This window comes from Melitaea cinxia, chromosome 9, assembly GCF_905220565.1.
Source record: "Melitaea cinxia chromosome 9, ilMelCinx1.1, whole genome shotgun sequence".
NCBI lineage: Eukaryota > Metazoa > Arthropoda > Insecta > Lepidoptera > Nymphalidae > Melitaea > Melitaea cinxia.
Genome location: NC_059402.1, coordinates 2,700,122 through 2,727,999, shown reverse-complemented (window position 1 = coordinate 2,727,999; position 27,878 = coordinate 2,700,122). Strand labels below are relative to the sequence as shown.

The 27,878-nt window shown below is 37.9% G+C and overlaps 1 protein-coding gene across 1 annotated transcript in view; it reads left to right on the top strand.

Moving 5' to 3' along the window:
* The window catches only part of LOC123656757 (GATOR complex protein NPRL2), an 88,479-nt gene extending 75,261 nt beyond the window's left edge, over positions 1-13,218 (top strand). The window contains exons 5-8 of the mRNA XM_045592415.1: positions 554-697; positions 4,737-4,821; positions 10,601-10,770; positions 12,834-13,218. Coding sequence (XP_045448371.1) covers positions 554-697; positions 4,737-4,821; positions 10,601-10,770; positions 12,834-13,013 — 579 coding nt within the window. The 3' untranslated portion in view covers positions 13,014-13,218. The remainder of the gene's footprint in view (positions 1-553; positions 698-4,736; positions 4,822-10,600; positions 10,771-12,833) is intronic.
* The last annotated feature ends 14,660 nt before the right edge of the window (positions 13,219-27,878 follow it).

Below are 27,878 nucleotides of genomic sequence, written 5' to 3'. Positions count from 1 at the left end.
AAATTCCAAAAAAATTAAACAATAAATGAAAGTTTCTATTCTTGCAAAGGCGGCGTTATCATATAGTTGTCATTTTAACTGAGGTAGGGCACAGCAGGAATTTCCTGCTCAAAATATGGAGCAGCTCGACTGGGGTAGTACCTCGACCTTACAGAAGATCACAGCAAAATAATACGGTTTTCAAGCAGTATTGTGTTCCTGTTGGTGAGTAAGGTGACCAGAGCTCCTGGGGGGGGGGGGATTGGGGATTTGCGGTCTATAAGCTACGGTAATCGCTTACCATCAGGTGAGCCGTACGCTTGTTTGCCGACCTAGTGACATAAAAATATATATATATATATATATATATATATATATATATATATATATATTAAAAATAAAGCCACCTGTTGCAACTCATGCAATTAAGTTATTTTCATATTGTATATACTTAAATTTATCGCTATAGGCGTGTCAATAAATAAATAACGCCTTAGACATCTGCTCCAAGTACATACTCAGTATAATTTGTAAATCAGTGTTGCTAATATTAATCCAAGTGTGACGCTTTCAGATTCTGCCATACATAGACGGCTTCAACCACGTGTCCAAGATAGCAGCGCTGACGGACGTGGAGATCAGCCTGGTGCGCGCCTGTGTCCAGAACTTAGTGTACTATGGTGTAGTCACGCTGGTGCCCATCTTCCAGTACTGTGCTGTAAGTTTTAAGGCATACCGAACCACCGGTTCGTAATGCAGATTCTAAAGAGGAGAACCGTCAACTAACTCACATCTTGAATTGGAATATGTTTCTCCTATTAATCAATACATATAATAAAAATGTAACGGGTCGCTGTCTGTACATTTAAGATATATGAGAAAAAATATTATTGGGACCTTTATCACCGCAAATAGCTCCCAAAACAATAATTGTCAGAATTTTTGTCTGTTTGTCGGTTTGTCTCAGAAACGACTGTTCCGATTTAGATGTGTTTTTTACTAATATATTTTGGCAAGCTTAGCTTAACATTTAATGTTTCATCACTTCAGCCTCAAGCCTCTTCAGGATTAATCAGGATCCATCACTGATAGAAATAGACTAAGCCTCGTAACGAGAAAATATCAAAAATACTAGTCTTACTCATTTTTTTATTGTTCTTTATATTTAATATGTGCAACCGTAAAATCATTTTGATGTCTTGTCGTTTGATTTTTTTTTTGTTGCATCATTATGTATCGCACATCGCGTCCGTCTGTACGTATCGCGTGAAATCTATATTAAAACTTTATGGCGCGACCACACGAAGAACTGACCTAATACTGACTGAATGGACCAATTTGAAGAGTTAACAATTCTAAAATTGTTGTTGAAATTTGTTGAAATATAAATTGATTTTGTTTCTCTTCAATTTATTATCTCACAGGCATTATTGTTCGAAATTAAACTCTAAACCCAGGTTTTCGTGCAAAAAATTATGAAAAATAAGGATATCCTGATTTTAGGCTATAAGTATCTTAGCAATTTCTGTAGTTATCCAAAATATATTTGACTCCTATGAAGTGTAACTGTACCTTAAATAAAGACATGATATGAAAATTAAAAAAAAAAATTAAAGACAAGTTACCTAAACTAATACTGATGATAATAATTAACAATAATGCTCTCACGCTTTCGTAATTGACTTTGCTACACAATAATTAGAAATACAAACATCAATCTCACTATAGAAATACTGACAATATAGAAATACTGTTAAAACAGCTGAATGAACCTGGGTAAAAGATATAAAGGTAGTCGGATATATATATTATAATAGCTTCAGCCTGTAATATCCCACTACTAGGCATAGGCCTCTTTCCCCGTGATTTTAACAACATTAATTACCGGACATGCTGTACATACTACCTTTATGTCTTTTAATGAAAATAATTAAAATTTTTAATATTATTAAAATATATTATGTAAATTCTATATTCAAACGCGCCATCTATAATCTAGAAATAGAAATACAGCGCCATTTACCGAATATCCGAGCAACTTAGACGCCAAACTGCCATCTATTATGATTATATAGAACTAACCGATAAATACACATTAAAGTTGTATAACAAACATTTATTAACCGACTTCCAAAAAAGGAGGAGGTTCTCAATTCGACTGTATTTTTTTTTATGTATGTTACATCAGAACTTTTGACCGGGTAGACCGATTTCGACAAACTTTGTTTTAATCGAAAGGTGGTGTATGCCAATTGGTCCCATTTAAATTTATTTGAGATCTAACAACTACTTTTCGAGTTATATCTAATAATTCGTTTTTACTTGACGCTTTTTTCGTCGACCTACGTTGTATTATACGGCATAACTTTCTACTGGATGTACCGATTTTGATAATTCTTTTTTTGTCGAAAAGGGGATATCCCAAGTTTGGTACCGTTATAAGGAAACCAGGATCTGATGATGAGATCCCAGAGAAATCGAGGGAAACTCTCGAAAATCCGTAATAACTTTTTACTGGGTGTACCGATTTTGATAATTTTTAATCTATAATATATATAAACGCGAAAGGTCATTCATCACGAAATCTCCGAAACTATAACACCTACAAACTTGAAATTTGGCAGGTAGGCTCCTTATAGGAAGTAGACATCCGCTAAGAACGGATTTTACGAAACTCAACCCCTAAGGGGGTAAAATGGGGGTTGGAAGTTTGTATGAGAGTCCCATGTTTTTGACGTAAGAAACTTGAAATTTAAAATGTATGCTCTATAGACGATGAAAAGATGTCCAAATAATGTATCTTTAGAAATCAACTCCTTTTGGAGTTACAACGGGGGATAGTAGGTTGACTCGCTCATCACGAAATTTCCGAAAATATAACAATTAAAACTTGAAATTAGGCAGATAGGCTCCTTATAGGTCGTAAACATCGGCTAAGAACGAATTTTAGGAAATTCGAGCCCTAAGGGGATAAAACGGGGGTTGGAAGTTTGTATGAAAATCCTATATTTTTGAAGTAAGAGACTTGAAATTTAAAACGTATGCTCTTTAGACGATGAAAAGGTGTCCAAATAATGTATCTTTAGAAATCAACTCCCTTTTGGGGTTAAAACGGGGGATGGTAGGTTGATTCACTCATCACGAAACCTCCGAAACTATAACAGCTACAAACTTGAAATTTGGCAGGTAGGTTCCTTATAGGGCGTAAACATCCGCTAAGAGCTGATTTTACGAAAATCAATCACTAAAAGGATAAAACGGGAGTCGACAGGTTGTATGAAAGTCTTATGTTTTTGAAGTAAGAGACTTGAAATTAAAAATATATGCTCTATAGATGGTGAGGTAGTGTGCAAATAATGCATCGTAATCTATATATATAAAAGAGAAAGGTCTCTAACTCACTCATCACGAGAACTCAAAAACCGCTGGATGGTCTATCCATCCAGGTTGGACAAAGATAAAATTTGGCAGCGTGGTAGATTATAGTTAGCAAACGTCCGTTAAGAACGGATTTTACGATATTCCACCGTTAAGGGGGTATAATTGGGGTTGATAGTTTGTATGAAACATATACAGCCTGAAAATAAAACTAAAAATTGGTGTATAGAGAGATTTTATAAAAATAACTAATGAATCATACTAAACTGTGCCTTTTAAAAAGTTACTCAGTTTGATAAGCATTTCAAGTGACTGAAATAAAAAAATAATTTGCGTTAAACATCTTAATAGTAATGCATATCTTCATAACCATGCGAACATAGTCGCGGCCAACAGTTAGTGTATTATAAAACAAAGTCCCCAAGTGTATGTGATCGATTCGCTCAAAATCTACTGAACGAATTTTCATGCGGTTTCACCATTGGAGAGAGGGCTCCACCATTGGCAAGAGGAAGGTTTACGGTACGGCTAAGCCAAATTTGATGAGAGTTTCACTGGAAGTTTGCCGGGAAAACTTTGTGACACACTAATTTCAACGTGGGTGAAGCCGCGGGCACAGCTAGTTTAATCGAAAGCCGATGTTTGTCATGTAGTCACATATAAATTTTATTGAGATCTGATAACTACTTTTTGAGTAATCTTTGATAACGCGTAGTTACTTGACTATCTTTTCGTCGATCTACGTTGTACTACTTGTCGATGTAATTGAAGTCGGTTTTTTTTTTCGTTTGCGAGCAAACACAATTATTTTTCAATAATAACTCTTTAGATCAATGATTGGGATAAAAACTACCCTATCTCCCAGGTTGAACCAAATTACAGATGCTTAAAAATTTGATGGGAATTGGTTTAGTAGTTTCGGAGTATACCGCAAACATACATAGTGAGTCGAAATTTATATATATATTATATGATAATGTGGAGACTTCTCGTAAAACTGTAATTTTCATAAATTGTGGGATAGATTTTACGCAAAGGAAGTCGCGAACAACAGTTTAACACGTTTTCTATGACTATGTATTATATATGTATAGTCTATAACTTACTATATGTCTATCTATAATTGTTTATTTTTCTTAATCTATCTGTCTTTTCTATATAAATAAAAATAATCACCGAAATGTAAACCTACACAAATAATGTCAGAACGACGAACTAAAGATCTCTTTTTTTTTCTTCGTTATTGGTTGGACAAATCTTGTATAAAAATACGACATAACTTTACGAAAAAATAATATGGCTGTATATAATATACATTCCTACTTTATATAATACATCCTTATTGCCTATTCACACTAATGTGTATATTTTTCCTTTAGGTATACAGCGCAACGCCTAAACTCAGACAGTTGACGAGATGCACGGGACTACAGCGACAATGCGTGGAATTCTGTGCGAGATCACGTGAGTATTGAAATCTTACATATACATATAATTTAGCAAAAAAAAAAACTGAAGTATTTTTTCTTGAAACATCATAAAACAGATACAACTTTTGATACTTTTTCTTCTTGTTCTTAGTTCAAAAGCAATTTCTGCTGAGGTTAGACGTTCAAAAGTATTACATTTATTTCAAACGTCTTTAAAAACAGATAAATATGTACAATAAGAATTCGATAAAACAAAAAAAAAAAATCAAATTACACGCTTCCTTAACATATAAATAATATGTCCTATCCTTTAATGATATACTTATGATAATTTAATATAGTATTTTATAAGGTTGTAATAATTGTAAATTGTGAGTCTGTCATACTGACACCTTTCGAAAAGATCTTTAGAAAATAAACATCAAAAGAGGATAAAAGTTTGAAGAAATATTGCGGCGTTGAAAGCTTTCCAACTTAGGAGTGTTTTATTTTTCTTATTTTAATATACGTAAATCCTATTTTATTACACTAAATATACTTCACACTAAAAGTTCTCGACAACTTTATATAATTCTGTAATATGTATATTATATTTCGATTTAAACTGCTAATAAACTTTTCTAATGCATATGCTCATTTAAATAAAGTACTAGAAGCAGTAAAAAATATTTTAAACATCTAAATATACGTATTAAAGAAACTTTTACTTGGGGCGTGAATTTATATTAAATGTAAATTATTTACTACGCCCGAGTGTGACGCAGTGTGATTTTATAACAATTATGTTTGCTGGCAAACGAAAAAAACCGACTTCAATTACATCGACAAGCAATATACAACGTAGGTAGACGAAAAGATAGTCAAGTAAATACGCATTAACAAAGATTACTCCAAAATTTGTAATCAAATCTCGATGAAATTTAAATGTGACATGATAAACATCAGTTTTCGATTAAATTAAAAATATCAAAATCGCTACACCTACTAAAAGTTATACGGGTTCTAGAGGTTTTCCTCGATTTCTTCATCGACCAAATCCTGGTTTCCTTATATATATAAGGAAACCAGGATTTGGTACTATACTTGGGATATCTCCTTTTCGACAAAAAAAAAGAATTATCAAAATCGGTGCATAAACGACGAAGTTATCCCCGAACATACATAAAAATATATATATGGTCGAATTGAGTAAACTCCTCCTTTTTTGAAGTCGGTTAAAAAATACAAACACGTTCGTTAACATCACGAGAGCAACTGCGCGCAGTCGGGCGTCCTCGGCTGCAGTCGCGTATGGTCGGTGCACGCTTTCAGACATCGACCGTTAAAGTCACTGCGACGCGACGTTTGTAAACACAATGGAGTATTTCGACACGGAAATGTTTATATCGTTGATAAAGAGTAAATCTAGCATCTGGGATTATAAATCTTCGCTGTACAGCGATAAAATACGACGAAGAAAGGACTGGAATTACGTTTGTCAAGGAATGATACCGGATTATGAAGAGAAAAGCGATAAGGAAAAAAGTGCTATCGGTGAGTTACTTGTTCAAACCTGTTTGTTATTTGGGTAAATTAATTTAGTTAAATTATTATTAGGTAAATTGTGATGTTGCCGTTTGATTCAAACCGAGATGGCCTGGTCTTTAGCGATAAAGTTCAATTTTACAACGTCGCGACTTAGAACTCATATTTGATGTTTCCGTTTTCAGTCACAGAAATTGGTTCTCATATTAGGGGAGTATACTCACGGTCTTTATTACGCAGGTCAGAACACTAAGCCCAATTTCAATGATGAGAGATTTTTTCGTTCGCTTCAACGCCGCTGTGGCTGTACGTTGCTGTACATCACTACTATCGCTTAGTGCACGTGGTGCGGTGGCGACCTTCATTGCAATTGGTTGTGTTGAGTGACGTTCTTCATTGTAATTGGTTATATTGAGTGACGTTTCATTGTATCGGTTATATTGACTATGTTTTCACTGTAATCGGTTATATTTCAAGACATAAATGTGTGACGTGTGAAATAATACAAAAAGAGGCAGAATGCTATTCTGTCTTCGTTGCACAGCACCATGGTCTTATGCACTAAGTGACCGTCATGCCACGCATGCCTTTGGCGACTTTTAAACATTAAAAGGCCTTCTACACGTTCAGGATCGACCGCCGACCATCGTGTCCTTGGTTGATATAAAAATGGACAGTGTGGAAAACGGTTGACCCGACCAATATTTGTTTGATGTCAACGGCCTTGGTTGGTGATTTGCCATGTCTTTGGGACATTGGATCCGATTTATACAAAGAAAAGAACCAAAAAAACTTCACTTCACTTTAGCATAAAAAAGTTATTGCCAAACCCACCTTATGTTGCTTTAAAAGGCAAAGAGCCATCGCTTCAAATACCAGAAAAGAACTGACAAGTTGAGTCAACCACCGACCGTGTAGAATGAATATAAAAATTGGTTGACCCGACCAAGAACACGACGGTCGGCGGTCGATCCCGACGGTGTAGAAGGCCTTTAAGCCAATGTACCCCCACCACTGTAGTTTCCTGACCTGTGTGATAAGACCGTAAGTATTGTTGTTACTGACATATGTCACATTATTATGGTCCTTAAGTATAACATCTATATTTACGAAAATACTGTCTCAAAAAATAAAATAATTAGAAACGACTGAGCCTATTTTAAACTATTTTGAGCTAAAATTCGTAATCGTTTATTACTTTTGTTTTATTATAATTATTGTGTAAATATATTGACAGCTATATTAGTAAAGCATCTAATCCTAAGGCTTCCTTCTAAATTTTAGAAATCGAACTGCAAGGCAGGTGGAAAGTTCTCCGAGACGGTTTTGCAAGGAGCATGAGAAGTAAAAGGAAAGGGCGAGGAATTGTTACAAAATTATACACATATCACGAACAATTGTTATTTTTGAAAGATCTCTGCGAAGGGCCAGGCAGAAGAAATTCACCTGCCGCACCAACAGCCAAACGCAAGAACAATTCTGATAAGAATCGGACTAAAAAACAAAAGAAAAATACTAAAGCAGCATCACCTGAAGATACTCTAATCAAAACTCTAACAAAAAATATAGTCGAAAAAATTAATGAAGTTAATTCAAAACACGAAAGACAAGAAAACGATGAGGACAGACAATTTTTACTATCATTGGTAAATGATCTCAAGAATGTACCAGATGAGCAGAAGTTAAACGCTAAAAGTGATATTATTAATGTATTAAAAAGTTATACCTGTATAAATCGTTTTCAAGGCGATGAGCATTTTATAGGATACCCAACACCTTGTACAAGTTCAGATACAGGGGTGAGTCGAAATTTTAAAGTTGAAGTTGACTGTCAATCTTCAGAATATATCGATGGATCAACTGTGATTTTGAAAGTGGAACGGAATGATGAAGATTAAAATGTTAATAAACAAAAGTTTCATATTAACAATTCTAGTGGATGCAAACCTCTGTTCGGATTTCAGAAACAAAACACATGTAGTGTTGTGTTCCTGTGGTGAGCAAGGTGGTTGAGCACCTGGGGGGTCGAGGGTAGGGTCGACAACACGCTTACGATGCTTGTGATGAGTCATATAAAATAAAAAACAAAATAAGGCGATGAAACCCATGACCGCTAACGCAACAGCCAATTGTGAAGAGAAATTGTTACAATATTTTATTATAAATGTAAAATTATAATTGTATTTTAAAATGAAAAAATTAGTGCATTAGTCTGGAAATAAAGGCTATTTTAAAAAAATTGGCTTTTTTTTTGTACAGCCAAAGTCTGATATATTTATTCTAAATTAAACGGTTTCTGAGTATTCGCCATATTATCAGCGGGAATAGAGTCGCCAACACGCTTGTGACCTGGTGCTGCCAGCGACCATTGGATTGTATCGATTGATCGTGATAGTGCATTGAGTTTTTTGACTATTGTCTCATTATGTATTTTCTACTATACATATATGTAAAATAATATCTACAATATATATTTCAACTCCATTGTTGTAAATTTAAAATGAAGTTTGAATCACTGAAGTACAAATTGCTTTATATATATACACTAGCTTCGTGGAACATTTTCTTTGGGCTAATTGGGGAAGCTCTCAAGACGAAAAAAAAACAATTTTAAAACATTATTTATTGGTGCTCCGCTTCTATTGGTCTTAGCGTGGTGGTATATAGCCTATAGTCTTCCTCGATAAATGGGCTATCTAACACTTAAAGAATTTTTCAAATCGGACCAGTAGTTCCTAAGCGCATTAGCGCGTTCAAACAAACAAACAAACTCTTCAGCTTTATAATATTAGTATAGATATAATGGTAGCAATATAGGTAATACTAATACTACCAACATTATAACTCATATTGTTTTATTATATTTACAAGTTCTTTAATATAACTCATGTTTTTTATTTTAGTAATCCAGTTTATTAAGTTGATACAATTTATAAACAAGTGATAAAAAAATTTCGTTGGTTTTAAAAAATAATTTTCTTTATCACTTTTACGTAACCTTGAATATAATTATGCACTCTATCAGTCAATAAATACGCTTAGCGATAAAAGAAATGTGTATAAAATAAAGACACAAAAAAAATTTCAAGATTGATTTTAAAAAAGTATTACAAGGTGTCTAAAAATTGATAACTAAATTGATAAAAATTAATTTTTGAAATGTTCTTAATTTTCTTCATTATTTACATAAGGAGCTATGATTACATTGAATATAATATATGTGATTTTTAATCAAGTAAATAGGTCCAAATGCCTATACAATGACAAACATCTGTATGGCGTATCTCACATTTGGTATACCGTGATCGCCAGCACAAAAGCATATTTCTGTTATCTCTACTTATCTTATTTCTTGTACAGAATCAAATAATTCTGTGATTTATTTGTCTTTTGAAACAGAGGAAATCTTGATATGACTATGTATTAAGTTAGCTATCGTGCTTGCTAGTGCAGCAGCCGATTTCTCTGAACACTTCACCACGTCGCCGTCGCGTCGTCCCAAAAAATATGATACCAACTAAAGCATATAAACTATATTGATTAGAACTCTTGTAGGCTGTAGCAGAATAAATTTCGTACTATATTTGTCCCTTGGAAAAAAAGTTAGAGGAAATAAAGACAAAATATTTTTTCTTTTCAATTCAAAAATATTTTGATTTTGGAACGAAGTTCCTTATGGGACGTTGCGGAGGTGTACCCTAGCCGGCAAAAAACGTCCGTACAAAAATTCGTGGAGTAAGATTTTTATGTATATTTTATGTTTGTTCACTATACAGTGTCTTATGTATAGTCTACATGTTGACTGTTATTATTATTATTTATGAATCATTGTGAATAAAATAAAAGTTAAGATAATTTTGTAAAATAGTTTTTGATTTTTATTGACAATTTATTTATTTTTTTATTCCTGAATAATTATTTTCTTTTTAACTCGACTAGAACTTGAAATTCATATTTATGTAATAAGGAACTTCGTTGCTATCGGGTGTCCCACAACACCACACGTTTTTGACGTGACAACGTCTAATAAATCGATGAACACCGGCGGTATGCACTCATTGTCCCGTTACGCTCAGTGATAGTATATGGAATAGAGATAGAAAAGCGCAATCTAATGCGCGCAAGCCGCATCTATCTGTATTCCATATACTCGATTGGCCTATACGTCCGAGGAGATGTTTTGTTATGACGTTGTTACGTTAAACTATCGTCCGTAAACCAACTTTACAGACAAGCAATTTTATAAGTAATCTTATAAATAATTAAGGTTTTTTTTTCTTCATTCACAGCCCGTCAGCTACCTAAAGTAAGCGATCTGTTCCGCATGTACGCGGGCATGTCGTATGGCAGTACAGTGCGTGACCTGTGCCGCCGCATGCGACCACAAGAGCTTGCCATCAACGAGCGAAAACTTGTGCTATTCGGTGTACTTGAGGGACTCATACGGAGGGTTTATAAGGTGGGATAGTTACAACAGCGTTGGTTTAGATAGAAATATTACTAAGGTAGGGCACAGCAGGAAGTAATTGTTTACCATCAGGTGAGCCGTATGCTTGTTTGCCGACCTAGTTATATAAAAAATAAATAAAAGTGTGTATTTTATATCATAATAACGCATTATTATAAAAATATAGAGAATAATAAGAAGCGCATCCCTTTTTTTTATTTTGTGAGAATAAAGTACCTACAGCATTCTGGGAGGCGTATAAAATAATATTTTTTTAAATGCCAAAACAATTCGAAATTTAAAATTAATTTAACGGGAAAAAATGAGCAAGGAATGAAAGTTATTTGTATAATCTGGGCTACATCAAGCATCATCAGACGTAAGCCAGACAGCGGGCCAGCTTAATATTGATGCACTTGTGTTTTATCTTGACCTAATATTTTACAGGTAGTAACTATGATGGGTAGGCCGCTAACACATTTTTTAACTTTGTAATAATATTTGCTTATGTGCGATGAAACGCCTAGGCAATGTCAGGCGAAATAAATTTATAGTTCAATTTACGTAGTTACAACAATTTATTTACATTAAATTAACGAGTGTTTTTGTTAATTTTAAGACATTTAAAATTAATTTTTCTCGTTCATATTTGTATACGAAACTTGCCTTGCTTCACCCATTTGTTAATTAAAATAACGATTTTATTTTGCGTAGCTGTCTACGAATATATATTATCTTTGAAATATAATAATTTTCATAGAATTTCTATGTGATGTAACCACGATTAGAAAATAAAATACGAAATTAAAACTAGCAAAAATTATAAAAAAAGAAAGTATTTCTATCGCTTTTACTAATGTTAATTTAGATATCTTCTTAGATTCTTAGATCCGTCTTTTTGACTGCATACACAACCATATACAATTTACAACTAATCAATCACAAATTCTTCAATTCTATTAATCGTTTTATACTGATAAAATCTGCCGTTTGATATGATGATAGTAATATATATATATATATAGCAGGCATAGGCAGCAGCGTCTTCGGTGCGACAAAGCCAGCCCTGCGGTCACCAACTATGTATGGGCAACACACATGACGTCACGCCATTTTTGGCGCGAACTTGTGGAGGCTTATGTCCAGCAGTGGACTGCGATAGGCTGAACTGATGGTGATGATGATGATGATGAATAGATCAGGCTTTATCCCAATCGAATTGATATTAATGTCATTGAATAACACAATAACAAAGTTTTTTTGGCGCGCTGATATCATCAACCGGTTTTAGTAAAATTATTTTTTTTTTTGTGTTTGAGAAATCGTTCGTTGAGGAAGGTTATGTTAAATTGTTTTTGTTATGTTAAAGAATATACCGCTATATTGATTTCGGTTAGCACTCATTCATATTATAGAGACCTTCAGATATGGAGGTCTAGCCTATATCAAATATGATAGTAGTTGTTATTGTGGTTATGTATGTGTGCGTGTGCGTGTGTGGGTGTGTGTGTGCGTGTGCGTGTGCGTGTGCGTGTGCGTGTGCGTGTGCGTGTGCGTGTGTGTGTGTGTGTGTGTGTGTGTGTGTGTGTGTGTGTGTGTGTGTGTGTGTGTGTGTGTGTGTTTATCCATATTTTTATAATTATTTTATGAGTGACGACCGCTCTGTTGTAATGGTGCGTGCCGTGGCGGCGGCGCGTAAAGACCGACGGTCGTGGGATCGATTCCCGCTCGGAGTAAATATTTGTGTTTACATAAATATTTATTTCCGGATGTTAGTCATTATGGGCTTCCCACTGTATCTCGGAATGCACGTTAAGCTGTCGGTCCCGGTTGTTATCATGTACATCTGATAGCGACCGTTACTCAAAGAAAGGAATATATCCGCCACCCGCATTGAAGCAGCGTGTTAGATTAAGTTCTGATCCGTCTCCTACATGGAGAAAGACACCTGTGCCCAGCAGTGGGATATTACAGGCTGAAGCGAGCGAGCGCTAAAGACACCTACACGAGTTAATTAAAGTTCTAATAGCTAATCTAGTAATATAAATCAGTTCCATTAACCCAAAGCTCTCCAGTTTCCAGTAACCCTGCACAACGAGAGCGCCTCGCTACGTAGCGAACACAGCCAGTGCACCGCGAGGACGTACAACGGGCTGGTGTGCCTCGACGAGCTGTGTTGCCAGGGCGGGCTCACCGCCTCGCAGCTGGAGGAGCAGCTCGAGAGGGACAGTGACGTCATTTTCATTGTCAAATGATGTGTCTCGGACGTGAGTGAAGTGATAATTGACGCGCGATGCAGCAGTGACGGGTTGAGATTTTCTAAGGCGTTAAGAATACAGGCCCAATCTTTGGGCATTCTGTTGTATGGAGTTTAAACAGAGAAGTGTAGAAGTAATTTTTTATACATTAATATTTAAAGTTACCCTTGGTTTTCGTAAAAAAAAAATTGAAGTAATATCAAATAGATACTGACGTTTATTAAGATGTGCAAATCGTTGTTTACCAATCATCCGTTAGATATGGGTATATTTAAAACAACCAGAAGCTGAAATATTGACATAAAAATTGTCTAATCGCCGTGCACTAGCTTGTAATAGTTATACACTTAATTTGCCACTGCTGTAATGCCTTGTATAGTTGTAACTGCAGAACGCATAACTTACAGCAAAAGTAAACATGTTCATTGTTAGTGTAGAAACCTTGCAAAGAGGTCAAATACAAAATTTTATTATTGACAGAGTCGTACATACGATTAAATTCAGTAATCTTTTAATATTTATGTATTTATGTAATAATATAACTTGAATATCATAACAATAATGAAATGTAGAAAATTAACGATGAATTGTATAGAATTCTAAACATTTTTGAATATCATATCAAAAATTGACCGCTCCAGCGGGGTTCGAACCCGCGTCTCCGACTGACCGTGTCGGCGCTCTAGCCAATTAAGCTATGGAACGATGTACCCGCTAGAGCGAAATTTTTGATATGATGATTTTTATTTTCGGTTTAAGCGAATTGTATAGAGTTTAAATTTCTTTAGAGAAAAAATCTGGAAATAATGATGTGCCAAACTATATTTTATCATTTTTATAAATTTTTAATGTTGATAAAGTTTGTCAATTGTATATATATAATTTTTTCTACGGGTTATGATTCCTTCCACGTGTGTTAAAGATAAAGCACATATATGGTTATTTCTTCAGTATGTAAATAAGTGTGCATAAATATATAATAAAATCAAAATATGGAAAATAAATGGTTGTATGCTGTTATATTTATATTTGACAAAGATTCTAAAAGCAGATATGATTTATAACATTTAATCTGGATGTTGTAAAAGTTGGCGCCAAAATGTTTACTGTCGCGGTAAATAATGTGTAATTTTTTATCCAAAGTCATTATAATAATATTAGCTTTATTTTTAATAATCCTATTTAGTATTTTGTTTTATATAAAATCATGTATTGTATAAATAAATTACAAAATTATATCCAACGTTTTATCATGTAATTATTCAATTACGTTAAGGCAAAAACTGTGTTCAATTGAAAACGAAATTGAATTTTTTTTATATAAAATTATTTTTTAGATGTAGAAATACTAAAAAACTAAAAAAAGCTAATGTATTATAAGTCAATTGTGGTTTTTGAAAATTAACGAACATTGACACTAAATATTATCACGGTATCACACATTCAGTTTTTTTTTTTTTTTTTAATTGCGCCTAATATGCACAATGAATATAATTTTGAAGTACAATTAATGAAATAATACATCACTATGTAATCTAAGTAAATTTTTTAATTGTCAAGTCATTATCTAGAATTGTCCTCCATACTTTTTAACAACGAGTTTAAAATCACAAGGTGCACACAAATATTTTTAAAGCATCTTTATTTTTAGAGACAAATATAATTAAGGATTATTTCATTATAAAGAACTGCTCAATATTCATAGATTTAGATAGATTTTTTACTGTTTTTACATTTATACATAGTTAAAAGGTGCTATATTTATTCTTGTAAGTTTTTTTTAAAATATGAAACAAGTTGTATATACTAAAGGTCTAAAATCCCACCGAGTCGATGTTTAAAAAAAACAGGTCATTTATCTGTTTCGATATGCCACATATGTTTAATGAAAAATTTGTAACTTTTTTTAGATTTGAATTTGTTTAAAACTCCAAAACAAATAGTCAGTCAGTTTAGCCTATTGCAGTCCACTGCTGGACTTAGGCCTCCCTAAGTTAGCGCCAGACATAACAAACAAATAATAATTAAGTGTATATTTGTATAAGCAGCTAATTATGCCTAATACTAAGTCAATGTAATATATAATGTATCTAATTAGTGTTGTTCTGTAATTTCCTAGTCGTATAAATGTAAAAATGTATATTTATGACTTAACTAGTCAACTCTTACAGTGCCTTCCTACGCATAAAATATTTTCTAATAAAGCTTGAGTGAGCTAGCGCAACACGAATTGTTTATTTGATATGTTGATATTGTTTTTATTTTAAAATTATATTTAGAGATTATTTTTATATATTGTTATTGACATTTTATGAAATAAAAGTACATGTTACATGTTATTTTGTGTTTACATAATATATAAATAAAACACATCATTTTTAAATTTGATTTTTATTTGTCTAAGGATACAGGTACCTTTTTTAATATTTACTGCTAATTTGCTTGTTAGTCTCTTTAATTATGATATTGAAAAGCTAATACCAATGTGTAAGAAGAAATGCTTCAGAAACTCAATCGTCGATTTGGTGCACATAAAAAATCCACGACAGCATCGACGATTTAACTTTGTTACATAAGTCATCTTCAAATTTCACTTTGTTGTCGATAGGGAAAAATAGTACAGTATCATACACAGCGGCATATTTAGCGGAACATAAAATAAAGGTTTGATATCAGTATCATATAGGTAAGGTTGCTGGCTGGTTTATACTTCAATTAATTTAAAAAGAAATATTTTCAAATTAAGAAAACAACTGAACATTACATTTTATGCAATTGTTTTAATTATATTCAAATACACCTTATCTGGAGCGAACTTCGAGTATTTCTTCTTTCTGAGTTTGATTTAAAATTTCATTGAAATACTGTTTATTGTTAATTTTTTTTTTTTTTTTTTTTTTTTTTTTTTTTTTTTTTTTTTTTTTTTTTTATTTACGTAATTATTAAGTTACGGCCGGAGGCAGTAGCCAGGGGGGCCACGTACGGGTCGACATTGCTTAAGGCCGAGAGCAATATCGACCTCAACGAGCTGGGAATAGGCCCGCTTCGAATTCGCCAGTCGGCGACCGGGGCGCGACTTATCGAGGTGACCGGCTCCACGTGTGGGGATAAGGCCGATGCCCTCGCCGCTCGTCTAAAGGAGGCCTTGGCTGAGGAGGTTGAGGTGCTCCGGCCTGAGAAGCGGGCAGAGATGCGAATCTCAGGCCTGAGCGACGCGGTCACAGCGGAGCGCTTGGCTACTGCGGTGGCGAAGGAGGGGGGCTGTTCTCCGGGACAAGTCCACGTGAGAAACATTCGCGTAGGGCAAATGGGCTCGGGAACAGCCCACATTGAAGTTCCGGCAGCAGCAGGGAAAAAACTGCTGCAAGCCGGGAAAATAGCGGTGGGGTGGAGCAGGGGGGTCGTCCACCTCCTGCAGGCGCGTCCCAGGCACTGCTTCCGTTGTTTGGGACTAGGGCACGTCGGTGCCACGTGCCCAGCAGGCACTGACCGCAGCGCACTGTGCTATCGCTGCGGACAGGCTGGCCACAAAGCCGCCGGGTGCTCGGCCGCCGCTCGTTGCGCGGTGTGCGCAGACGCTGGCAGGCCGGCGGGCCACGTGATGGGGGGCATGGCGTGCAAACCCCCAATAACTCGCGGGAAGTTCCCTTCGCAGACATCCCAAGGGGGGAACCAAGTGGTGACAGCAGACGCTGAGATGGCCGAATAATGTCCGGGCATCTCAACGTCCTCCAGGCGAACGTCAACCACTGCGCTGGAGCCCAGGACCTTGTCTTGCAGTCCATGGCGGAGTGGTGTGTTGACGTCGCGATCGTCGCTGAACCATATGCCGTGCCTTCTTACCCACACTGGGCGGGAGACACCGAGGGCTTGGTGGCGATCGTGGTGAGGCCTGGAGCTGGACCCCCCCTTGTCATCAAGGCGAGGGGACATGGGTATGTGGCTGCGGTTCGGGGGGAGGTGGCTTTCGTCGGAGTCTACTTCTCCCCGAATCGTGACCTGGCGGCCCTGGAACGGTTTCTCGATGTTCTGGGGCCGCTGGTGGGGCAGCTAGCTCCCCTTCAGGTTTTCGTAGCCGGTGACCTCAATGCCAAGTCCACAGCTTGGGGAAATCCGGTTACGAACCCAAAAGGGAGGGAGGTGGAGGAGTGGGCGCTTGCTGCCGGACTATCCCTGCTCAATGTGGGGACAGTCCAGACGTGCGTGCGTTGGTCGGGAGGTTCCGTGGTAGACGTCACGTTTGCCACGCCAGCTATCGCACGCAGAGTGGAGGGGTGGAGGGTGGAAACGGAGGTGGAGACTCTCTCGGACCATCGATACATAAGGTTCGAGGTGTCTCCAGCTCCCGTCCGTCCGGCGTCATCGTCGTCGTCAACGTTGTTCAGGGGGTGTAGCCAGTTTCCACGCTGGGCACTCTCCAAGCTCAACCGGGAACTGGCAGAGGAGGCCGCAATCGTCGGCCGCTGGAGTCTCCCGCCATTGCTGGAGTTTGGGGTGGATGAGGCGGCTAACCGGCTCTGCGACACATTTACCGCTGTCTGCAGAGCGGCCATGCCGCGCGCGAAGCGTCTACCCCAACGGCGGGCGCTCTACTGGTGGTCGGCTGAGATAGCCGGTCTCCGGGCCGCCTGCAACGGGGCCAGGAGGCAATATACTCGGAGCAGGCGGAGACGCCCCCAGGACGTGGACAGGGACGACAGGCTGCGCAGGATCTACGTGGAGAAAAGGAAGATCCTGCAGCAGGCCATATGCCGAGCCAAGGAGGAGGCCTGGCTGGAGTTAATTGGGGGTCTAGAGAGAGACCCCTGGGGCCGACCGTATAATTGGGCGCGGAACAAGCTCCGCGCCCAGTCGGCCCCCATCAGCGAAACGCTCCAGCCGGAGCAACTGGGAAGGATCGTCGGGGAACTCTTTCCCGACGAACCCGAGGGTTTCATGCCCCCCAGGATGGCTCGGCAGACGCCGGACGAGGAGGAGAGTGTTCCGCCACCCGTCACAGAGGCTGAAATGGAGGCAGCTCTGTCCCGCCTTCAGAGTAAGAAGAGGGCGCCGGGTCCAGACGGGGTGCACGGGAGAGTACTTGGGATCGCTCTCGGGCACCTCGGCGATAGCCTCCGGGAACTGTTTGACCGCTGCCTGCGGTCTGGCCAGTTCCCGGGGGCCTGGAAGGAGGGTCGGCTTTGCCTACTTCCTAAGGCAGGGCGGACCCCGGACTCGGCTTCGTCGGTGCGACCGGTGGTGTTGCTGAACGAAGCTGGGAAACTCTTGGAGAGAATAGTGGCTTCCCGGCTCGTTCAGCACCTGGAGGAGGACTCGGGACCCGGACTCTCGGAATCCCAATTCGGGTTTCGAGCGCGCCGGTCGACCATCGACGCCCTCAAACGCCTACGGGCGGTGACGGGTGAAGCGGAACACAAGAGGGAGGTGGTGCTCGCGGTGTCGTTGGACATCGCGAACGCCTTCAACAGCCTCCCGCATGCAGTGATTTGGGAGGCACTCAAATTCTTCGGAGTACCCCCGTATCTAGGGAGGCTGCTGGAGGCGTACCTCTCCGATCGCAAAGTAGGCCTCGAAAATCGGTCGGGGTCCGTGGAGTGGCGGCGGGTCGGCTGTGGTGTCCCACAGGGATCGGTGCTGGGCCCGATCCTGTGGGACATCGGATACGACTGGGTCCTGCGAGGCCGTCTCCTCCCCGGGATGGGTGTCATTTGCTACGCGGATGACACTCTCGTTTACTCCCGGGGACGAGACTATAAGGAGGCGGCGCGGCTGGCTGAGGTCGGACTCGACCTCGTGATCAGCCGCATAAAGAGTTTGGGGCTTCGTGTCAGAATTGAAAAGACCGAAGCCCTCCTCTTTCGCGGGACCGGACGCAAGGGACCCCCACCGGGGGCTACCCTGCAGATCGGAGAGGGGAGGGTCCGGATGAGCTCCCAAATGAAATATTTGGGGCTCATCCTTGACGGAGGGTGGACCTTCGGTCCACACTTCGCTATGGTGGGACCGAAGGTCGTGAAGGTGGCGAGTGCACTGGGCAGACTCCTCCCGAACCTCGGAGGACCCAGCGCCGCCTGCAGGCAGCTATATTCCGGAGTCTGCCGGAGTATGGCGACGTACGGTGCCCCGGTTTGGGCGGATCGCCTCACTGCGAAGAATAAGGCCGCACTGCGGTCGGCGCAGAAGATCATCGCGGTGAGGGTGATTCGGGGGTATCGTACGGTATCGTGGGCTGCAGCTACTGCTCTAGCTGGCGACCCCCCGTGGGAGCTCGTGGCGGAGGTCCTTGCCGAGACCTACTCATACGTCTCGGGTAGGAGGGCTCTCGGTGAGAACCTCACGTTGGACGGGATCCTACGGGTGCGCCGGATGGGGCAAGAAGCATTAATGCGGAGGTGGGGGGAGGACCTGTTGGAGCAGCCGTATGGCACTCGCGTAACGGCTGCCTTGCGCCCGGTCCTTGAGCGGTGGATGCGCCGTAAGCGCAAACCCCTCACCTTCCGTCTGACGCAGGTTCTCACCGGGCACGGCTGCTTTGGTGAATACTTGTGTCGGACGGCCCAAAGGGAGCCGACGACTGAATGTCACGATTGTGGCGCGGCGGTGGACTCTGCCCAGCACACCCTCGAGGTGTGCCCGAGATGGGCGGCGCTACGTCGCGATCTGACGACAGTCCTCGGAGGGGACTTGTCACTACCGAGCGTTATCACCGCGATGCTCGGTGACGACGAGTCCTGGAAGGCGATGGTCTCCTTCTGCGAGACAGTAATGTCCCAGAAGGAGAACGACGAGCGGATGAGAGAGGGGGCCGCCGACGAGGCCTCCGTCCGCAGGCGACGAACGGGGGTGCGTAGGAGGCGCTACTTAATGCACCTCCAGTAACGCCCCTGTGCCCATGTCGGGCCGGGATGGGAACCCGGTCCTGCTAGACATGGCGTCGTCGGGATTGTTCAGAGGTGAGCCGGACAGTCCCATGGAGGAGAAGTCTGGTCTTTTCGCCGAGGCCAGCCTGTCGCTGGAGGGATCCTGTTGCCTGCAGTTCCGGGACCCTCCAATTAAAGCGGCTGAAGGCTCCCGCAGGGGTTTTGGTCGGTAGTGCACCCCCAAGTGCTAAGCCGACATACGGTCTAGGAATGCCTACCCGGGCATCCTGGATATCACCCGTAAATGGGTTACCCTGCGATATCAAAAAAAAAAAAAAAATCTTTTTGGAGTTGAGGACTGAATTATGTCTGACTTAGCCCCAACGGAGATTGCCAGGGCACTCGAAATGCGAAGAAATCGTCAAACCTACAGAGTGATATCCAGAGATCTTTGTCGACCAGTTTCAACGATCCATCGCAGTATCCAACGGTTCAGGAAGACCAGTACTTATGTGAGAAGAGCAGGACAAGGCAGAAAAAGACGCACTTCGAGTAGGGATGATATTTCATTCGGCTTCGTGTACGTAGGAACCCCCGTTTGACAGCCGTCCAAGCCCGACATGAGTTAGACGCAGTGCGGGGTGTAACCGTAAGTGAGCGTACGGTACGAAGAAGTTGGTTTGGATTCATTTGTGCCCGCCAAGGCTCCAAGTCTCGAGGTAAATCATCGTAGAAACAGGTTAACTTTTGCTCAGGAACATCGACTTTGGAACGCGGACCAATGGAGTAAATTATTGTTTAGTGATGAGTGCAGAATTCTCTTAAATCAAATAGACGGCAGGCAAAGAATATACTGACGCAAAGAGAACGATACAATCAGACAAATTTTGAAACTACAGTTGCATACGGTGGTAGATCAATAATGGTTTGGGCGGACATTTGTTTGGGAGCTCCCACAGACTTGGTAGTGATTGACAGAGGGAGTCTAATACTTATTACTATATAACTTATTTCATCAAAAACGGCAATTTCATAGGGTAAGACCTATTATCTTTTCTCTACTCTATCCTTTTCCATCCCACTACTCCCCCATACCTAAAAGAATGTTTTACTTTTCTTGGCTCGTACGTCCCTAGTACGTTAACCCTTCTTTCTCAAGTTGATAACTGACTTAAACATCCTATGTCGCATAGTCAATGGTACAGCGTTTTTTTTTTTTATATTAAGGCTGTAAAACTGTGGAATCCCCCGAGACATTCGCCAAGCGGAAGTGGAAAAACATTTTCTATCAACATATCGTTAATAACATTTATTTGTATGATATTTATATATTATTTTTAGTAAATAATTATGTGATAATGTATTATATATGTATGTTATTATTTTTTATGCATGTTATTATGTGAATATATGTATGTCTACGTTTATGTATATGTAAATATAGTTTTTGGTGTATTGTATATATGAATCTTATACATAGTAGTATGGCATATGGTTTTAAATCGCATCGTGTGCCTTTTATATGTTACAAATGTTTCCTTTATAGACAGGTTGTCTTACAGACAACTTACGAATTCACTGTCAAGTGATAAGACCGCCTTTGCACTTTGTTCAGTATGATTTTTTTTCTCTCTTCTTTTTAATGTTCTTATTGTAAGTGTGCAATAAAGTATAAATAAATAACCAATGTCCATTGCCGCTACCGCTTTAGGGAAGAATACACTGCTGGCGCCAGCCGTTTCTCCGGTCTTGTTTTCTTCACTTGTTCCATTAAACAAGTGATCGCATCTGGATGATTTGCTTGACGAATGAGACCGAACAGCTGTCATAGTCAAATCGGCGTTTCAGTTTTTGCGCAGCTTCCTTGGCCTTGGTTATATATATATATATATATATATATATATATATATATATATATATATATATACACTAGCTGCGCCCGCGGCTTCGCCCGCGTTGAAATTAGTGTGTCACAAAGTTTTCCCGGTAAATTTCCAGTGAAACTCTCATCAAAATCGGCTTAGCCGTTCCGTAAACCTTCCTCTTGCCAGAGGTAGAGCCCTCTCTCCAATGGTGAAACCGCATGAAAATCCGTTCAGTAGATTTTGAGCGAATCGATCACATACACTTTTGGGGACTTTGTTTTATAGTACACTAACTGTTGTCCGCGACTACGTCCGCGTGGTTATGCAGATATGCATTACTATTAAGATGGTGAACGCAAATTATTTTTTTTATTTCAGTCACTTGAAATGCTTATCAAACTGAGTAACTTTTTAAAAGTCACAATTTAGTATAATTTAATAGTTATTTTTATAAAACCTCTCTATACACCACATTTTTAGTTTTGTTTTCAGGCTGTATATGTTTCATACAAACTATCAACCCCAATTAAACCCCTTTAGCGGTGAAATATTGTAAAATCCGTTCTTAGCGGACGTCTGCTAACTATAATCTACCTCCCTGCCAAATTTTATTTTTGTCCAACCTGGATGGATAGACCATCCAGCGGTTTTTGAGTTCTCGTGATGCGTGAGTTATATTTATATATATAGATAACGATGCATTATTTGGACACCTTCCCACCATCTAAAGAGCGTACATTTTATATTTCAAGTCTCTTACTTCAAAAACATAGGACTTTCATACAAACTTCCAACCCCCGATTTATCCCTTTAGGGGTCGAGTTTCGTGAAATCATCTCTTAGCTGATGTTTAGGCTCTAAAAGAAACCTACCTGCCAAATTTCAAGTTTGTAGCTGTTATAGTTTCGGAGATTTCGTGATGAGGAAGTCAACCTACCATCCCCCGTTTTAACCCCAAAAAGGAGTTGATTTCTAAAGATACATTATTTGGACACCTTCTCACCATCTAAAGAGCATATATTTTAAATTTCAAGTCTCTTACTTCAAAAACATAGGACTTTCATACAAACTTCCAACCCCCGTTTTATCCCCTTAGGGATCGAATTTCGTAAAATCATCTCTTAGCGGATGTTTACGCCCTATAAGGAACCTACCTGCCAAACTTCAAGTTTGTAGCTGTTATAGTTTCGGAGATTTCGTGATGAGGGAGTCAACCTACCATCCCCCGTTTTAACCCCAAAAAGGATTTGATTTCTAAAGATACATTATTTGAACACCTTCTCACCATCTTAAGAACGTACATTTTAAATTTCAAGTCTCTTACTTCAAAAACATGGGACTTTCACACAAACTTCCAACCCCCGTTTTACCCCCTTAGAGGAGGAATTTCGTAAAATCCGTTAATAACAAATGTTTACGCTTTATAAGGAGCCTTCCTGCCAAATTTCAAGTTTGTAGGTGTTATAGTTTCGGAGATTTCGTGATCAGTGAGTCAACCTACCATCCCCCGTTTTAACCCCAAAAGGGGGTTGATTTCTAAAGATACATTATTTGGACGCCTTCTTATCATCTATAGAGTATACATTTTAAATATCAAGTCTCTTACTTCAAAAATATAGGACTTTCATACAAACTTACAACCCCCGTTTTACCCCCTTAGGGGTCGAGTTTCGTAAAATCCGTTCTTAGCGGATGTCTACGTTCTATAAGGAGCCTACCTGCTAAATTTCAAGTTTGTAGGTATTATAGTTTCGGAGATTTCGTGATGAGTGAGTGACCTTTCGCTTTTATATATATTATTATAGATATATATAATGTATGAAATTTTCTAAAATTCGGCTTGGAACTACTCTTATTTAGAGATGCAGGATGTTTATTCTCAGGGAAAGTCGTATCGTCTTTACCTCCATATTACTTAGTTGCGGCTAGGACGTGCGTACTGCGGTGGAAGTAGCCATAGTATAACTGTGGAAACAGACAAAATCAAATATCTCGGATTTTATCATTTGGAAGATGACTTGCTCTATATAGAATAGATTGAATAGGCCCTTGAATGTATCTATCTTTTAAATTTTACAATTGATTCTGATGAACATAAAACCACTTTCCAAAGATATGTAGAAGTTATTATTAATATTGATTTTAATTGTGGTTACCAGAGTTATAATGACAGAACTACAACATTAAGGTGTTATTGACTTGTCTATGGCTCCACTGCATTGACATTTATTAAAAACGTTACCCTGAAGCTATAAAATGTTATAAAAATTGTTAAAGGGATGATTCCTACGACAAATTTCACCTGTGTCAAACTTACCCATAAACGGGTTACAACTTTGACATACAACAATATTACCCGTTATTGAAATATATAATGATTTTTATAGACATTAAATAACTTGACAGTATGAAAACCAACCTGAGAGCACATATTAAATTCTTTTCTCATATTTAACATTGTTAAAGTTAGCTAAAATAATATAGTGATGATCTGACAAAGTAATCCCGATTCACTGTAATGTGAAAATAGTCAGCAAGGGTCGACTAGTAAGCTGTTAAAATATTGATGTGTTTTAAACAGGAAAATAAAAATTCAAATACAGTACTGATTTAATATATTCTTATATAACATCATATAAGTTACATAATACATAAACAGTATGTAGGTAACGAAACACTTGACTAGCGTTTTAGAGACAAAACACAGTTCCAAGATTTATACTCTGATAACTGCGTGCTACAGACGCCGCCGTCTTATCTCTTACGTTCTAGAATCATTTATTTTAGAGACATTTCCGTTTCCAATCACTTCAATAAATATGTGATTGATATTTTAAATTTAATCGTACAAAGATATCAATAAATAGCCAGAAAACAAAAAAATTCAGTCTACCCTATCTTAGCGTCCGTAGCACATAGGAACCTATTACAAAAATAGTACAATTTTAATCTAAAAAACGTAAGATGAAGAAAAATCATTTGTGGTTATATAAACGAAATACTTTTTTTTTAGAAAATATGAAATTTGTTGATCTGTATAAAAACTAAATTACATTTTGGCACGGCATATAGAAAATATAATGGTCTGTATGTACATAATACTTGATTGTATTTATATTTGTGTTGACTCTGTGAAACATAAATACAATATATAATACAACGCGAGTGATTCTTACGCTAGTGATAAATACAAAATACAGCAATACTTTTGTATAAAAATAAAACGTTATTATTCATTCCGTGATTCGATATTACCATGAGAATAGTTATAACCATAAAAGTTTAAGTGAAATGCATATGTAAAAAGTTTTCATGTGAACGCATGTTTGTTCCGATCACTCGCGCTTACGTAACCGTAGTTAACTATTGTAAAAATAAATACTATGTTTATTCGTTACATTGATCCATTAATTATAATATAGTTATGCATCTCAACGACAAAGTTTTACAACAGGACATATTTTTTATTCATTCTATTGGGGCTCGAGCTATCATTTTAAAAGTTGTGAGCTGTTTGCTTGAGTTTATCAAACACGCGAGTCTATATTGATTTAAAACGTGCAAATCTTTCATTGCAATGATGCAATCATACACACACATCGAGCATAAAGATGACATTTCAATGAATAAATACATCCTCATAGTAAAACTTTGTCCCCAGTCGTGTACCTTACATAGTATCGTTTTGTTTGCGCATAATTAATTACAGGAATCGATTTATTGTTTCGGTTCACGCGATCGATTACATATTACGCGCTTATCACTAACTACTTTTTGTACAGCATCAACACATCCCTCTAGTAGAAGAAAAAAAAAATTATAGAAAAAAGATTATGATATTGTACAAAAAGTACGGTAAGACTAACTGTATACACACATTCAGACACCGTCCTGAATTACACGGTACAAAACCATATTGCTTAAGAGTAAATAGAAAGGCACAAAATATTTGGTAGGTTAAAAATAATACATGAAAACTTATTATTATTATTATATAATGCTATGTTCTATAATAATTATACACGTGATATCTATATATCTGTTATATACAGCGAGTTTTTTGTGAAAGATAATTTAATATCGTTTTATAATCTTTCTTTTAAATAACTCGCTTATACTGTATTATGTAATTAGCACTGGACTACAATAAAAGCTGAAAGTGATATTTTTAAGTAAGTGGCTCGAAAAAATATTCCGAAGTGTAACTTCTTAAGAATAGTTGTGAATTGAAACTCGCTAAAACCAAAATGAGTCACGATAAAGAAACAAACACATTACCGTCTCTTATTACTCGTAGGCTAATTTTTAGAAGTTCACTTCTGCCGTGTGTGAATTGTACACACACTTTTTTTAATAAGTATTATTTCAATACATGTAACATTTAAAATGTTCTTGGTTATTAACAAATAATAAATAAATAAATTATATACATGTATATGATTCATATGTATGTAAAACGACATATTTATCATGTGTGTAGAGTTCCCGATATATTTGTACGTTACAAGTGATGTTAGATTCACGAGTAAACAGATTACAGTTTCACATATAAATCATACTTCTTTACATATTGCACTATTGTGTGTGATTCACACAAAAGAAATTAAATTTCAACTATCCAGTTTATATATTTTAAGGAAAGATGATAATAAACAATATTTGAAAGTCTACACCTCAATTTAAGATGTAGTATATTTCATTGCCACACTTTTAACAGTACTGTTACAGTAGAATATTTTTAAATAGACCACCTCTACAATAAACAGAAAAGTATGATTGACATTTCTACAAACAATTATAACATTTTTCTGAATTTTTCTATGTATTAAATATATAATTAAAAAATAAATTAAATAAATATCTTATGTATATTAAATCTTTTAAATAAATGATAGAACATAATTCTGAGCCACTTACTCAAAAAAAAAAAAAAAAACGTCACAAAGCCACATCTAAATGTAACCATTATCTATATAACATCGTTGTCTTTATCAAAATGGGTTAATCATAACCTGATATTATGCATAATTCAGAACACACAAACTCCCACACTACACTACAGGAATGAACCTACTGACTCAAGTAGGTGGTTACTGTTGGGTAATTTTTATTATGACATTTCTATGTAATTAACTACATGCAATAACTAAGATCGAAAATATTCTGATTTAAAAAAAATTAAAACGAAAAATATTATATCCCGATTTATCTAATAGTAATTTAAACATACATAACACACAACTTATATGACCAAAGGGACAAAATATTTCTCGTTTAAACACGACTGCCCAGTCGTTTATTTTGATTCACAAATATATTTTATACTGTGCAATTAAAAAAGTACTGTGTGGCTACGGTACTAAAGAATATAGCCACCCCCTTTCTTCCCGTGGGTGTCGTAAGAGGCGACTAAAAGATAAGACAGTTCCGCTACCACCTTGGAACTTAAAATGCCGACCGATGGCGGGATAACCATCCAACTGCTGGCTTTGAAATACACAGGCCGAAGACGGGCAGCAGCGTCTTCGGTGCGACAAAGCCAGCCCTGCGGTCACCAACCCGCCTGCCCAGCGTGGTGACTACGGGCAAAACACATGAGTTCACGCTATTTTTGGCGTAAACTTGTGGAGGCCTATGTCCAGCAGTGGACTGTATAGGCTGTAATGATGACAATTAAAAAAATGTATGTATTTTAGAAATTGTAACACCGTAAGCCTCGGAGTACGCCTTTGCTTTACTAGGCAGACACATGACTGTCGATGTGTCTTACGATTATTATCTATAACTAATATTACAAAGAGGTATAGTTCGCGTCATGTAAAAAGAACGCTGAAAGAAACTGGAGGGGGTGCGTTTGCGCATGGGTATACTCGCGCACAAGTACTACTGTTTTATTTTTTAATTAGGCTTTCACTCGCGGCTTCGTATAATGGTTATTGGCAGGTACATTAAAAAATACTAGAAATACAAGTGCGAATAATTCGGACTAAATAAGTATAATAATTATCACTTTACAAAATCACAATTTTTTTTTTAAACAAAAGCAATAACAAATTTTTTAGTTATTGAAATGTCGTATTCAAAAATAATAATTATCTGTACTCCCGATATTCGTATCTTAATAGTTTTTATGTGTT